At 47.9% G+C, this 17,054-nt stretch overlaps 1 protein-coding gene across 1 annotated transcript in view; it reads left to right on the forward strand.

Moving 5' to 3' along the window:
• Positions 1–17,054, forward strand: part of ADGRB1 (adhesion G protein-coupled receptor B1) — a 272,638-nt gene that overhangs the window by 195,403 nt on the left and 60,181 nt on the right. The window contains exons 18-19 of the mRNA XM_033155932.1: positions 6,107–6,210; positions 13,846–13,948. Of these exons, the coding sequence (XP_033011823.1) occupies positions 6,107–6,210; positions 13,846–13,948 (207 nt within the window). The remainder of the gene's footprint in view (positions 1–6,106; positions 6,211–13,845; positions 13,949–17,054) is intronic.

Raw genomic sequence — 17,054 nt, forward strand, 5'->3', positions numbered from 1 at the left:
TGATGGTGTTTCCTGCTTGGCAGGGGGTTGGACTGGATGGCCCTTGTGGTCTCTTCCAACTCTAGGATTCTATGATTGGAGTTTGGATCCGGTGTTAACTTTACACTGACTTAAGTTACACTGGCTTGCTTTACTCCAGCTGCATATGTGTAGGATTGCTCCCTAGTAGTGCCTTTTATGAGCATTGGCTGATAAGACCCTACATAGAATCATGGGATTGGACTCCCGGGGTTATGTAGTCCAGCCCCCTGTGATGCAGGAATCACATCTGGACAGGAAAGTTCTTGACCACAGGGTCACTGTTATGATGCTACTGTCCACTGATGACCACAAGATTACATTACTGCAACATGGTGCTATTATCAAGGCACTTTCAAGCAAGTACCGATTCTCTGGAAATTTTTGCATCTGTCTTCACTCATAGAGCCGTTCAGGAAAGTGACAAGACCTGACACTTAGGCTAAAGCTGTGCACAAATGATCTCTCAAAATCTTCCGCTCTACTTGTAGACCAAGAAAAGCCACAAATGTTTTCACCAATTTCTCTGCAGGGGCGGAGCAAGGGGATGGGGGGGCGGTCCGCCCCGGGAACCACCCTGGGGAGAAGTGACACTTGGGGCGGCACCCCGCCCCCGCAATCGGCGCCGCCAGCGCACGGCAACTTTTAAGGCTGCTGCGCGAGAACAGCAGCACAGCGTCTGTGGTGCACTTCGTGCGGTGCAGCCTTAAAACTTGCTGCACTGCCGCATGGTCGGAAGAGGTGCCGGCCGCTCGCACCCACCCAAGATGGCGGGCATGAGCGGCCAGCACCCCTTCCGACTGTGCGGCGGAGCAGCAAGTTTTAAGGCTGCAGCGGGCGCGAGTGGGCAGCCCCCCTTCCAACTGTGCAGCGGTGGCGCAGTAAGCCTTAAAACTTGCCCCGCCACCGCTGCACGGTCAGAAGGGGTGCCAGCCACTCACGCCCGCCATCTTGGGATGCTGCATGCATGCCGTGACATCATGGCACACGCGCGCTAGGGGCCAGCGCCTCCCTCCAGGGGGTGCCCCCGCTTTGCTACAACCCTGTTTCTCTGTCAAGGGTAGGCATTCTCCAAGAGTTTCTTGGGGAATGAGATTCATCGTCATCAAAACTGGCAGTAGCATGAGCTACTCTCTTTCTTTCTCCCCTCCCTTTTTCTTTTCTTGTTTTTTTTTTTTTTATTTGCAAATTGAGCACACACACACAAAATGGAGAAAGTAATGTACAAATAATACCAAAAGTAACAAAGGGGGAGAAACTAGCATTTCACTATCTAAATACAGTAGATGCATTCGTGGAGTGGAACGATATCATAGTATCACAGAACTGTTGAGTTGGAAGGGACCCCAAGAATCATCTAGTCCCACCCCCTGCAATGCAGGAATCTCAGCTAAAACATCCATGACAGATGACCATCTAACCTCTGCTTTAAAACCTCCAAGGAAAGACAGTCCACCCCCTCCCGCGGGAGACCATTACAATGTCAAACAGCTCTCACTGTCAGAGAGTTCTTCCTGATGTTTAGTCGGAACCTCCTTTCTTGTAACTTGAAACCATTGGTTCGGGTCCTGCCCTCCAGAGCCGGAGAAAACAAGCTCGCTCCATCTTCCACGCGAGTCCCCATCTTCCATGCACTGGTGGAGGGGCAGGGGGGGCGGAGAGCGGGTTGTGAAGGAAGAAAAGACTTGAGATCCAGGAGGAAATAAATAAAAAATGGCTTAGAGGACGAGGAAAGTAAGCAGGGCAATGCGGAAGAAAAGGAAGGCGAGGGGAAAGATGGGGAGGGGAAAGCCGAACTTCCTTCCCTGCTCCCAGGCAGGTTATTTAAGAGCAGAGACAGCTCTCAGCCCCCAGGCAGAAGCAGCAGCAGCAGCCATTACTTCCACCCTAGTTGGAAGCATTGATTGAAAGCCCACCCCCCTTCTCTCCCCCCATTCTTACAGCATCATATGAACCGGGGAAGGGAGACACAAAGAGGTGCCCCCCACTCTCTCCCTACCCTCCCTGCTAGTGCACTTTGAAGTAACTAGGCAGCGTCAATGCACGGCGATAAGGGAATGAGGTGGCGCATGAGCCCAGCATCTCATGTGCCAAGGAAGGTGAGCTACTCTGTTGTAAACAGAGGTCACGTTTTGTTGCTGCTGCTGCTGCTCCTGCTCCTCCTGGGCTTCGAAGAGGTCAAACGGTAGAATCTCCGAACCGATGCATTTATTGATTTTAAGTAGAAAGTGTGTGAACCGCTTGATCTGTTGGCTGTTGCTGGCTAACAGCCATGGTGGCAATGCTCTGGCTCCATGCTCGGAGGCAGTCACGTTTCTGAATACCAGTTGCTGCGAAGTGGGGAGAATGGCATTGTGCTCAGATACTGTGAGAACAGGATGCGGAGCTAGGTGGGTCATTGGCCTGATCCAGCAGGCTCTTCATATGTTCTTGATCAAAACAACCGAGTCCGAGGTGAGGGGGAAGAAGTAGGCTTTATGCATGGACCTTCTGAACCCTTGGATCCAGCAAGTGTTAAGATACAGGCCAGCTTTCTCTGTTGAGGCGATAGGCTGGGCGATGAGCCATTAACGGAAACAAAGGAAAGTGGATCTGTGTGAGTTAGCAAATGGGTGGGCTCTGTGGGGTTATGCATGTGTGCAAGTGAGAAAGGGATTTAGAAAGAGAAGACAAAGAGGCAGCGCTTGACCAGCAAGCCCTGCTAGACAGTGGCAGAGAGAGACAGAATAGAAAGACCTCCCTCCACTTCCCCCTCAGGGTATTTTATTACACACAGACAAAAAACATTACAATCAACCACCGCATCCCCAGGAACTCCTCCTGGGATGGCTCAGGTATCAATGATCTCATGGCAGGAGCGTTTCTAGCCCCTTGGCTGCCGGGGGCGGGAAGCCAAGAGGCACCCCTGGGGGCGGGGCATCACGGCGTGTGCGTGCGTCATGACGTCATGACACACGTGCACAACGTGACACCCCACCCCCGGAGATGCCGGGTGGCGGCTCCTGCCTCCGCAGAGGGGAAAAAAGGGAAGCATAGCGGACGCTTGAACACACCCGCTTTGCTTCCCCCCCCTTTCCCTTTCGGCCGCTTCTTTCGGCACGAGGGGCGGGCCAGCGAGGAGGGGGCGTCATGCTTGTCGCCCCTCCTCGCTGGCCCACCCCTCGCACTGAAAAAAGTCGCTGGAAGGGGGAAAAGGCGGCTGGAAGGGGGAAAGGGCAGGGCAGCATAAGGGGGCAGCCAAAGTGTCACCCCCCAACCCTGGAACCCAGGGCAGGCCACCCCCACCCCCTTGCTCCGCCCTTGTCTCATGGGGAAACAGGAAACTTCTTACACATTCCTACACATCAAAGGATAGGATAAATGGCCAGGGACAGGAATGTCATAAAGACAGCAGGAGAGAGCAGGAGGGTAGCAGGGAAGTGAGATTTAAACATCCTGGCACCAAAACTCTTGCTGTTTACCTCTCCCCTCAAAGGATTGGGGATCAAAGAGCCTAGGATTAACACAGGGGTGCAAAGGTACCATTTGGTTTAGCAGAGACTCTTGCTCTTATGGCAACATGACTGCCAGCTTAGAGGAAATGGAGAATAGAAAAAACCAGATAGATGCTACAGGGCTCCGATTCCTTAACTAGCTGGAACTTAGACAAAGACGAAGAGTTGTACGTTGGTGGTGATGGGACTGAGAAGTAAAGCAGGAAACGGGAGAGAAGGTGCGCCAACTCCGAGGGCTGAAGGTGTATTTGGCACCCTCAATATCAGCTGGCAGGGGGACCAGGCCCCCCAGTGTTGAGGGAGGCCAGGCACAGAGCTGACCATGGTGTGGTACAGTGTGATGTGTACGGGAGATATCTACAGAATAATAACAGTGGTACAATATCTATGGCAGCGTTTGAATGACCCTTGTCTAAACGAACCGTTAAGAAACAAGTAAAAAGGTACGAATTGTTGTAAGGAAGTATTAGAAAATACAGAAAGAGTAAGGTAATCATGATAAGTACATCCATCACCAGAAAGGTTACATGCATCAGGAAATGATAGGAAGTCTATTCTATGTTAGCAAAAAGATAGGGGAAAAAGAGATTGTATAAATTTAATTTAAATCTAATTTTTGCAAACATATAAGATTATCAGTACATGGTTGTTTTCATCTTGGTATATTGTGTATGTTATCTATGTATTTCAATAAAGCGTTTAAACTGGGGGGAGGGGGACAAAAAAAACCCAACAGATTGTTCCAGCCCCCTTTGAGTATTGTGAAGGCCAGAGCGTTCCCTCCGTCTCACAGCTTTTCCACATGCCGTGAATCTGTGCACCACAATCACGTCACCCCTCAGCCTCCTAAGCTTAAGTCTTAAGAGTTTAGCTCCTTAAGTCTCATATCATAAGCCTTGTTTAAGCTGGTTGTTTAAGCTGGTCAGGGAGGCACAGCTGTGAGCGAGTTTGCTTTGTTATACCCACGGAATGTATTTTTCTCTTCTCTTCTTTTTTTCCTGGCCGTGAGAAGGGCGAAAGGTTGCACTGCTCAGTTTTCACATCGCCGGGTTGGAAATCTTCCTGGAAACCCAGTACACATTTTTTTGAAGTGCATCTTCAATTTGAGGTTCTGATAAAAAGTTTGAAAAAGACTTGAACATGCCAGTCACTTCTCCTCTTCCTCCGGGTCCAATCCAGCCTCTGATGGAGAACTTGAGGCAGATGCTACTGCCTTTCCTCACTCTAGCCATGGCTTGGGTGCTTGGAGGCAGCAGGTAGATGCAGCCAAGAGGATGAGAAGCGGCATCCCTGCAGGGAAGCCAGTGTGGTCTACTGGTTAGTTGAAACAAAATAAATAAAAAATCCTTCCAGTAGCACCTTAGAGACCAAGTAAGTTTGTTCTTGGTATGAGCTTTTGTGTGCATGCCATTTCGACTACGGCAGACCACCACGGCTACCTACCTGTAACTAGAACTACTGGTTAGTGTTGGACTAGGACTTGAGAGACCAGGGTTCAAACCCCAACTTGGCCATGAAGCTCACTGGGTGACCTTTGGCCAGTCCCTGCCTCTCTGCCTAACGTCTATCACAGGGTTATTGTTGAGGGGATTAAATGAGGAGGAGCAGAACCGCTGTACCTCACCTCGAGCTCCTTGGAGAAAAAGGTGGGGTATAAATTCAACAGAATAAATAAATGGGCCTTGGCAGGTGCTCAGTAATGCCTAGCTTTGCTTCTGCTCCCTGTTTGATGTTTTTAAGCAAGGCTGATTGTCCACCTTTCAGTTGACTTCCTGCATTGGCAGGTGAATTTGACTCATAGACTTTTGAGGTCCTTCCACCTCTATGATTCCATGATTTCCACACGCATCGTTTATGCAGTTATTGCTTAGTGACTTGCAGCTGAATAGGTGAACAGACTCCACTAACTGAGTCACATCGGATGTTAAAGCTCTGCCTCATCCATGATGGCCGTTGCATGCATAGAAATCATCCTGACATTGTGTAGCCCATTACAAACGTGTTGATTTTTCCCCTTGGTTGAGTCGGAGTTCTTCTGTGAACTAGAATGATGCAGTTATCTAAAGGTCTTTCTCTGGCCACTTCAACTCTTCTCGAAAGAATGATCAGTGAATTTCGGAATAAATAATTCTAGGAGTGTGTGGAGCCTATCATTTTATGTCTACGGGATTTCCAGCTTTTCTATTCACCCATATGTTTGTAGAATCTCCTTGGAGTATCTAGGATATCCTTTCTTCTAGAAACCCTTGGTAGGCAATGAACTCCTACCATTGATTTCATTTGGATGTGTGATTGCTCACAACTAGGTTCGCCCGTGAGTTTCTGCATCCAGCTACTACCCCTTCTGACTAACTTTGTGCATGCTGACCACAAAATAGCTTCCCCCCCCTCCCTGATAGAAGGTACCAAATCAGACAGAATCAAACAGAAGGAGAGTTTGGGATTAATGTCTGCAGAATCAGAATTACAATATCCAGGTCAGAAATCACGCGTGTTGAATTATGATTACCACATCATCACCAGGAAGTATCTTGCAGAATGTAGGTCACCTGCTCTTTCAAGTATACTCATGGTTTTTATTTCCTCTCTTTCAGAACACAGAAAAAGTGCTCGTCCCTTCGGTCACGTTAATCGTAGGCTGTGGAGTGTCTTCCTTGACTCTTTTGCTTTTGATAATCATATACATCTCAGTCTGGAGGTAAAGGTTCTGCTCTCCTCCATTCATAAATATGTATTCTCATTTGCATATTTGTATCTCTGTCTGAAACCATAAATCTACAGTTACTTTTCGCCATTCCTAGCGATGTCTACAGCACACTCTGATGCTCTGCGGTAATTCATTTATGCATTCTCTTAAATACTGGGAGAGATAAGAAGGCATTTGAAAGTCATGAGGTCCACTGTGCATCGTGAGACAATTGTAGGTGTGTTTGTAACCTCCCTGAGAAATTTCCCTAGCCTTAACTAGAGTGCCAATTTATACTTCCCCAGAAAAGGGAGGTTAAAAAAACAACAACATGCAGATATGCATATTCTTTTATTTATTTATTCAGCTCTAATGATCAGCTAATTGTCAGGGTTTGAGTAACTGGATTGTCCGAAATTGCAAAACCAGTTGTGCAGTGTGTTGCCTGGGGCTCTGCCTCAGTTGTAGTGCAAGTGTGTGTAGTTTGGATAACCTATGAACTCCCAGCGCTGAATGGATCAGACCCATGGTTGGCAATAAAGCTTTAATAGTGATTGTGTCCTGAATAAAGCTAAAGTAGGAGTGAGGGAGCCTGTGGCCCTCCAGATGTTGCTGAACTCCAACTCTCATCACTTCTGATAACAACTTTCCTAAGAGTTCCCAAACCCCACCCCATCTGTTTACCAAGAAGCAACACTGGGTGGAGGAATGTCAGAAAGAGTCAGTTAATTATTTTTCTCTTGCCCACTAGCCCATGATTTTATTTGTATTCATTTAGTGAACACCGCCAACTTGGGATGACGTTAAAGAGGATTGGACAAATTCATGGAGGACAAGACCATGATGCTACGCCCCCCCCATCCACTGTTGGAGGCCTTAGGGTTGGAACATCAGATAGGAAGAGTGTACTCAGATTCTGTGTGTGGTCTTCCATTGGTTGACCACCATGAGAACAGGTTGCTGGGCTAGATGGGCCATTGTCCTGATCTAGCAGTGCTCTTACATTCAGATAGAAATCATCTAAAGCTGGGGCTATCAATGGGGAAGGACATTGTGGACCTGGGACCATCCATCTGTTGGAGAATAAAGCTATCAGTGGCTCCTAGGCATGGTGACTGTGTTATTGTTTGTAACTTAAGTATTGTTTGCATCACCAGGGCCGGTGCTAGGTTTTTTTGCGCCCTAGGCGAGATCACCTTCTGGCGCCCCCCCCCCCCAGCCAATCCCTAGCACCGGCCCTGCGGAGAAGCCCGATTTCGGGATGCTCCCCCCTCCCCGCCACTCTGCTGCTGGCAGAGGAGCGGAGAAGCCCGATTTCTGGCTGTTCCCCCCTCCCCACCACTCTGCCGCTGGCGGAGGGGGCGGAGAAGCCCGATTTCTGGCTGTTCCCCCCTCCCCACCACTCTGCCGCTGGCGGAGGGGGCAGAGAAGCCTGATTTCTGGCTGTTCCCCCCTCCCCACCACTCTGCCGCTGGCAGAGGGGGCGGAGAAGCCCGATTTCTGGTTACTCCCCCCTCCCCGCCACTCTGCTGCTGGCGGAGCGGCACTGGGCAGCGGCGGGGGGCAGGTGGCAGGCTGGCCAGCGCCCCCTCCATTTTGGCGCCCTAGGCAACTGCCTAGTTCGCCTAAATGGACGCACCAGCCCTGTACATCATACAGCCTCGAACTGATGAAGCTTTGTGGAGAAACCTGTTGCAAATCTGGAGGACAGGTCTTCTTTCATTTGCCCACCTTTGTTTACTCTGTCATGGTGGTGCCTATATAAGACCTACTGAAGAACTCTCCATTTAGTTCATCTTTAACAAACTGCCTTGAACCTTCTTTTGGCATCAAGATACTGTTCAATGCTTGGCCACTTGTTGAATGGTTCAGTTGTTCAGACATTGAAACGCTCATCGGGCATATAATTCATTCCACGTTTTTGGCAAAACCAGTATTGATCTGCTCATGGCATTGTAAGATGTTTTTGCTTGTTTGAATGGTTATGAGTCAATCTTCATTCAGTTATTATTCTAGTAAATTCCCTTTTACATTTATTAGCCAAGTTTATGGTGGTTTGGTTTGGTTTAGTGTGTTCTACCTCCACCGCCAATCACCGTATTCCTCTTAATAGCAGCTTCTGAGAATCACAACTAGGAGAGAGCTGTTGCGGTCTAGTCCTGCTTGTGGACTTCCCAGTCTGGTTGGCCACTGTGAGAACAGAATGTTGGACTAGATGGGCCTTTGGCCTGACCCAGCAGGTCCTGTGCTCATTTTATACAGAGTCAAACCTGGGTTTGCCACCACACATACGGTACACACAATAAGACAATACAATATAGTTGGGGAGCTAGAATGGGGAATAGAAAAGGTTTCTATGGGTGAGAGTTGGAGTGGTCTCCCACGTCTGCTTCCGCCCTTCCAAAATTGTGAGGGCATTTCGTTAAATCTGGGAGACAAGTAAGCAGGTGCAAACAGGTCTCCTCTTAGTGGCTGGTGTCCTCCAAGAAAGAATTGCAGAGGGGGAATACATGTCCCCACCAACAGCCATAGATGGAGCCCCCCCCCCCCCGGCCTTTACTCCTGAGTAAAGCATCATTGCCATTGGGAAGAGGCATAGCTCTGTGGTAGAGCATCTGCTTTGCCCATCAAAGGTCCAAGGTTCTATCCCTGGCATCTCCAGGGAATGTCCCCTGTCTGAAATCCTGGGGAGCCACTGACAGGCAGTGTAGACATTACTGAGCCACGTGGACCAAGGACAGCTTCTTATTCCATGAAGCAAGCAGAAGAAAAACACAGTGAACCAGGAGTGGGGCTTTTTCTTGCCCCTTCTTCAGTTCCACAGCCAATATGTCTGAGGGCTTCTAGCTCAGAGCAGCACACATCTGTCATTGCCCTGGATCCTAGTTGCAACTGGCCACTGGCTGGCTGAGCTACAATCTCACGTTTTAATAATCCAAGGTTTTGTAGCCTTTGCCACTTTGCAGCCTCCTCTAGGCTTATAGCCAGCGGGAAGCTTAACCCGCTGACACCGTTTCTTCGAATTGATCTATGTCCGGACTCAGGGGACCGCGGACATGCTTCCAGCAGTGACAAATAGCAGAGAGGCAACGATCTTTGGCAGGGGAGAGGATGGGGAGTGGGTTCCTCTGTTTGTGTGTGTGTGTGTGCACATTCATGTGTGTCTAGATCCCTTGTACATCAAGGTAGGATAATGGTTTCATTTGGCCGTGAATCACATGTGACCCAGCAAGCCAAGCAGAAACCCAGTAGCATAAAAAGTCCCTGCTGGATCAGGCCAATGGCCCATCTAGTCCAGCATCCTATTCTCACGGTGGCCAACCAGAAAGCAGGATTCTGCCACAAGAACTCTCTCCTCTCACGTGGTTTCCAGAAACTGGGATTCAGAAGCCATACTGTCTCCAGTTGTGGGGGCAGGGCAGAGGCATCGTGGCTGGTAGCCATTGGTAGCCCTCTCCATAAATTTGTCTAATCTTTTACAAAAGGTTGGGGGTCATCACTGCCTACTGTGGGAATGAGTTCCACAGATTAACTATGCACTAAATGAGGAGGAGGAGGAGGAGGAGGAGGAGGAGGAGGAGGAGGAGGAGACGACCTCACCCACCCATCTGGCTGGGTTTCCCCAGACACTCTGGGTAGCTTACTTAATTGCTGTCTATTATAACTTACAATAAGTTATAATTTACTGTACAATTAAGATTGCTGGAAGAAATATCAACAACCTCAGATATGCTGATGACACAACCTTGATGGCAGAAAGTGAGGAGGAATTAAAGAACCTTTTAATGAGGGTGAAAGAGGAGAGCGCAAAATATGGTCTGAAGCTCAACATCAAAAAAACTAAGATCATGGCGACTGGTCCCATCACCTCCTGGCAAATAGAAGGGGAAGAAATGGAGGCAGTGAGAGATTTTACTTTCTTGGGTTCCACGATCACTGCAGATGGTGACAGCAGTCACAAAATTAGAAGACGCCTGCTTCTTGGGAGAAAAGCAATGACAAACCTAGACAGCATCTTAAAAAGCAAAGACATCACCTTGCTGACAAAGGTCCATATAGTTAAAGCTATGGCTTTCCCAGTAGTAATGTATGGAAGTGAGAGCTGGACCATAAAGAAGGCTGATTGCCGAAGAATTGATGCTTTTGAATTATGGTGCTGGAGGAGACTCTTGAGAGTCCCATGGACTGCAAGAAGATCAAACCTATCCATCCTTAAAGAAATCAGCCCTGAGTGCTCACTGGAAGGACAGATCCTGAAGTTGAGGCTCCAATACTTTGGCCACCTCATGAGAAGAGAAGGCACCCTGGAAAAGACCCTGATGCTGGGAAAGATGGAGGGCACAAGGAGAAGGGGACGACAGAGGATGAGATGGTTGGACAGTGTTCTCGAAGCTACCAACATGAGTCTGACCAAACTGCGGGAGGAAGTGGAAGACAGGAGTGCCTGGCGTGCTCTGGTCCATGGGGTCACGAAGAGTCGGAACGACTAAACGACAACAAATAACTTACAAGTCCTTTTTTTCAGTATAGCAAAATATAGTGAATTTGCTTGCAATTATGGGCCCCTCCAGTTAGTTTGTTGTTGTTTTGCAAGCAACATGTCCTTGATGCATATAATAATAAGGCCGGGCTCTATCCAGTGCTGCAGCTCTGCTGATGCAATGGGTTTCATGTGTAAATGGAGCTTCCTCTTCCTGTAATCTGCCCCCCTCCAGCCTACTACACACCCACAGAATCAGTTCTGGGGGGTTAAGGAGAGGAGAGGAAACAGAAGTCCCATTGCACCTGCAGAACTGTGCCCACCAAACATTGAATACAACCCACAACCATAAAAGTCATTCACATGTGCATTCACACTGTAGAAAGCTCATCTAAACACAGGATTTCGCATATAATGCCATTTTAGCTGATATATATTCCATGTAACATTATGAGGTTACATTGGGGGAAGGAGTCAGTTTGCCCCAGCCTTCCTGTGCTGTGGCAGCTTCCTCTGTCTGTTTGCCCCCAAAAGCACAACATGGCACAGAGGGAGCTGCCTAGCAACTGTGCAGTTTCCATTCCCTCTCCTCCTTGAAGTCCTGCTGAAATTACACTGGCTGTAGTTTTGTGGTGGTGGCGGCGGTGGCAGCAGCAGCTGTTAACTCAAGCCAGTATCAGGAACAACTTCCTTGAGTTGGTAGACCAGCTGGCGGCTTTCCTGCAGTTGGATTTGGCCTGAGGTCCACCAGCTGCCAACCCTTAGTAGGACGGAACAAACAGAAATGTGGGGCTTGAAAGGAACTGAAAATCATCCAGCATTGTGCCTTGAAACCAATATGAGATCCTCTATATCCAGGGGTGCCACCTCCCACTTTGCTGCTTGAGGCAAAAAGGGAATGTGCCACCTTGCCTCCTCGCTGCCACCCTGGCACTGGCAGTGCCAGCATCCACTGAGCGCTGGCAGCTGTGCTTGTGGGAATGTTTTGGAATGCAGGAGAGGATATGTTGTTTAAGATATCCTATTCCAACTTGTGTTTACAAGTCCCAGAAATTAGCAGAGTTCTCATTCCCCTTTTAAACACACAAACAGCAGATAGCTTGCTCAGGTTTGTGAAAACCTCTGTAATAAATGTCCTGGTATTTTCCCCATTAATCCCTCTCAAAATAAGACACTGCACAGTCTTACTCACGTTTACTCACGAGAAATCATCTGTTCACAATTCGATCCCTGACAGCAGACTTAAACTTAGTAAAAGTTACATTTAATCGGGAGACTGTTCCATAAGGGAAAACAGCTCCTTTGTCCTTTCTTGGCTGGAAGCCAAGAGAGGATCTTAGCAAAGCAGCTTCTTTGAGAACGTCGTGCGAAAGAGAGAGATGGGGTGTGGTCCCTGTGGTTTTGTGTTAACCTGCCCAGGTGAGACCACACCCATCTCCAGTTACACAGAGGAAGTCCATCCCAGCCCAGGGGAAACAGCGAGTTCCGACTGGCTGGCCTAGAGTTCCCTTTCTATGTCCAGTGTGGTGAAGTGGTTAAGAGCGGTAGACTCGTAATCTGGGGAACCGGGTTCGTGTGTCCACTCCTCCACTTGCAGCTGCTGGGTGACCTTGGGCTAGTCACACTTCTTTGAAGTCTCTCAGTCCCACTCACCTCACAGAGTGTTTGTTGTGGGGGAGGAAGGGAAAGGAGAATGTTAGCCACTTTGAGACTCCTTTGGGTAGTGAAAAGTGGAATATCAAATCCAAACTCCTCCTCCTCCTCCCCTTCTTCTTCTTCTTCTTCTTCTTCTTCTTCTTCTTCTTCTTCCAATATTGTGTTTGACTGCTCCTGCATTTTACATCCCACAGTGCTGACCTCTGGTGAGATTTTGCAAGATCTCGCCAAAGCCTCATGAGAGCTCATGCACTCCATGAGATTTCAACAAGATCTTCTCTGCTGGCAGTGGGGGTGGGAGGAAGCGTGTCGGGGGCACAGTGGGTTCTGCTTCTAGGGCTTCCACTGCTCAAGGTGGTCACCTCACCCCTGCCTCATCATTGGGCCACAGCTGAGCACATCACCCAGCTTATGTGATTCCACAGGGAATGAGTGTTTGTGGAGAGGTGTGTCTTGCTTCAAGCTGACGTGACCATGAGTTTGCAGGCCAAGGGGTAAATTTGCAGAAACTTGTTTCCCACGACAACATGATTTTTGCTGTCTTTTCATGGTAGAGATCATGGATTTCAGATTGGGACAGGACCACAGTTCAGTGGTAGAGCATTTGCTTTTCACACAGAACATCTCAGGTGGAATCCCTGGCATCTCCTATATGAAGACGAACTGCCAGTTATTGTGGAAAATATTGAGCTAGATGGACCAATGGGCTACAGTGGTACCTCAGGTTATGAACTTAATTCATTCCAGGGGTCCATTCCTAACCCGAAACCATTCTTAACCTGAGGCGTACTTTGCCTAATGGGGCCTCCAGTTGCCGCCACGCCACCAGCGCACGATTTTCATTCTCATCCTGGGGCAAACTTCGCAACCCAGAGCAACTACTTCTGGTTTAGCGGAGCTTGTAACCCGAAGCGTTTGTAACCCGTGGTACCACTGTATTGGTCTGGCTTGGTATATGACAGCCTCTCCTGCCCCATGGGCTCTTGTAATGGATCACTCATTGCAGGTTGGGGATTATTTAAGAACGTTCTTGCTTAGCTGTTACCACTGGGTCCCAGAGTGGGTGGCAACCATATAAACACATGGCATTAAAATGCAGTAGTGCAACTTAAAATCAATGAAAAGAACGTACATCCCCCCCCCACAAAAATCACAAAAAATATTAACTGTTGAAGGTCAAGGTAAAGAGGTCATCCTCAGGAAACAATGGGAACTATGCAATGGATGCATTAAACTGCATTGCATCAGGGGAAACTGCTTTGCAAGAAAGTGTATACCATGTAAAGGTGCATATAAAATGTGCACAAGGAGAAGTTCTCACTAGGAGGATTTTCACGGGGTCCTTTTTCGGGGAAAAAATATGTGGAGAATTTAAGATCAGAAAAAGGGGGCATTGAGTGATATTGAATTTGACATATTTCCCCATTCCCATGACCAGCCTTTTGACAAAGTTGCAGATCATGGATCTAAGGCTCTCTCTTTCCGTCTACCTTTTTCTTCGTCTCCTATAGGTACATCCGTTCCGAACGTTCCGTCATCCTTATCAACTTCTGCCTGTCCATCATATCTTCCAACGCTCTCATCCTGATTGGGCAAACTCAGACCCGGAATAAGGTAGGAATTTGCCCAGGTTTTTTTGTTGTTGCTGTTAAGATACGAGAGCCGAACTCCCAGCGAGAGATACTCATTTGCTTTCCTTCTGCTCACTATTTCATTCTCTGAACGTACCACTGAATGGCAAATTACACATGTGTCACTCTTTGCCTTTGAGAATCTGGGGAGCAACCTTACTGTTTCTGAGAAGAATAAAAAGAAAGACTTCTGCTGTGTTGCATTTTGGGTTTCTGCCTAGAGTTAGCTCTCTCTGGCTCCCCCCGCCCCAGTCCCCTGGGCACTTTCCTGCAAGAACAGGACCAGTTTGCGAGGTTCAGTGGTTTTTATCTCTCAAATTCAAAAAGACAGATTGACCAAAGGGAGGCAGAGGAGAATGTTCCATTTAATAAATGTTCTGCTCTTCCATAGCAGCCCTTTCATACACCATGCCTGGAGCCAGTTGCTGACCTTAATTAAGAAACCCTAACCCACAATCATTGCCTAGGTAGGTGAATATGAGGGAACATATTCCAAATGTTGTGGCGATGGGTGGGCCCCAGCTTTTGAATGGCTTTTAAACACGCTTTGGAGAAATTTGGAGAAGGTCTATGAGCCATTGGAGCTCAATCGAACCTCCATGTACTTCAACGGTATACCTTTGAACAATAGCTATTGTGGGCACACAAACAAAAGAAGAAGAAGAAGAGAAAAATGATCTTGCAAAGCAGTCCTTAAGTTGATGCAGATTCAGGGCCTGGGTAGAATCATAGAATCCTAGAGTTGGAAGAGACCACAAGGGCCATCCAGTCCAACCCCCTGCCAAGCAGGAAACACCATCAAAGCATTCCTGACAGATGGCTGTCAAGCCTCTGCTTAAAGATCTCCAAAGAAGGAGACTCCACCACACTCCTTGGTAGCAAATTCCACTGCCGAACAGCTCTCACTGTCAGGAAGTTCTTCCTAATGTTTAGGTGGAATCTTCTTTCTTGTAGTTTGAATCCATTGCTCCGTGGGTACTAGTGTCTGCAAGAATGGGCTGTGCTCTGCCTGGATTTCAAACTGAACTGGGCCCATGCGGGATTTGGCTGAAATGTGTTGAGGTAGCCCCAGATCGCCCCAAGCTGGGATCGTGCCCAACCCAAATATTCCAAGGCTGTCAAAAAGCAGGACAGTTGGGCAACTGAGGAGGGGAAAGAGGAGGAGATGTATGTTGGATCTGGCAGCACCAACCAGGACTGGACTACCAAATTTTGGACTACCACCAGCCTTGACAGGACTATCAGACTTTTCTGGTCCTGGCCCTGCTCTGTAGGACGCAACATCCCCACCCTAACTGTGCATGGCCAGACTGCGACTTGGGAGCCTAGAAAGGACACTGTGTTTAAAATAATTTAGCAGTCCGTTACTGCACGTGGAAGTTGCTGTTTTTGGCTACCGTGGTTAGGAGCCATCTGCCTCCACAAAATATTTTACTCCCATTTATGAGACATTGGGCGGAATTCAACATCGCACTAAGTGGATAGCATCATTCATTCAGTCAGTCAGTCTCTATACCACCCTTCATCCGATGATCACAGGGCAGTTTACAATATATAAACACACACACACACACACACACACACACACACAATACACACTATTGTGCCAAACAAAAACAAGGAAACCCCCCCCCCCAAAAAAAAGATTGTTTAATTAGTCAAAGGCAGTTTCTGCTTGCCAGACGAAATGATCCCCTTTCTCCACCCCCTGAATGCTGTGTTGGGGGTCTCCTGATCCCCCCAGAACAACTTCTGGGGAGCAAGTGAGAGACATGTGGTGGGAGGAGAAGGGGTTAACTCCCATTGTGCAAGCATAATTCCTTGTTTAGATTTTCTCTTGCTAGGACTCATTAGGTGAATCCTGCCCATCAATCCTCACTGCTTCAGCATTTTTGTGGCTATACGTTCCAGAGGTCAGTTACGGATAGAAAGACTAACCCTTTGACTTTTCTTAAGCTGGGTGCATTTCCAGTGTCATCAACAACCATTAGGAGCAAATTAACTGATAAAATAACAGCAGCAGTAACAATGGCCAGGTTTGCAGGTCACATCAAAGTATACTTTAATGCAGCAGCATTAAACAATGGTTTGTTTTAAACAACGGTTTAATGTGATATGAAAATTGGGTAAATTATTTATTTATTTATTTATTTATTTATTTATTTATTTATACCCCGCCCATCTGGCTGGGTTTCCCCAGCCACTCTGGGCGGCTTCCAACAGATATTTGGATACATTAAAATGTCACAGATTAAAAACTTCCCTGAACAGGGCTGCCTTCAGATGTCTTCTGAATGTAAGGTAGTTGTTTATCTCTTTGACATGAGATGGGAGGGCGTTCCACAAGGCGGGCGCCACTACCGAGAAGACCCTCTGCCTGGTTACCTGTAACCTCGCTTCTCACAGGGAGGGAATCACCAGAAGGCCCTCGGAGCTGGACCTCAGTGTCTGGGCTGAACGATGGGGGTGGAGACGCTCCTTCAGGTATACAGGACCGAGGCCGTTTAGGGCTTTCAAGGTCAGCACCAACACTTTGAATTGTGCTCGGAAACATACTGGGAGCCAATTTAAATTCTGAGCAGCGAAGGAAGAAAAGTCAGGGACAAGCTGAGCAAAGAGCCAGTGTTGGGTTGTGGTTAGAGTGTTGGACTAGGAACTGGGATACTAGGGTTCAAATCCCTGCACGACCATGAAACTCACTGGGTGACCTTGAGGCTGTCACTCCCTCTCTGCCTAACCCACCTGTTGCGAGGATTAATTAAGGAGCGGGAGAACCATGTGTAACACCTCGAGCTCATTGGAGGAAAAGGTGGGATATGAATGGAATAAATAGATAAAATATTCTGAATTCCGTATCAGACATTTATGCCAACTTCTCTTAAAGGCATTCAAATTAGAGACAGCCTCTTGATGAAATCTGTAGATCACCATCAATCTAAAGTGAGAAATAGCTGGTAGGACAGATCTGGCACCAGCTTCTCCATCTAACAGATCCTCACCAAAGCAATCAGATTAATGACTCGTCTTGATTTGGAGAAAGTGGCATTAAAGTAGAGACAGCAGGATAGAAGAATAAAGACGTAATTGAA

Source organism: Lacerta agilis, chromosome 7 (assembly GCF_009819535.1).
Source record: "Lacerta agilis isolate rLacAgi1 chromosome 7, rLacAgi1.pri, whole genome shotgun sequence".
Classification (NCBI taxonomy): Eukaryota; Metazoa; Chordata; class Lepidosauria; order Squamata; family Lacertidae; genus Lacerta; species Lacerta agilis.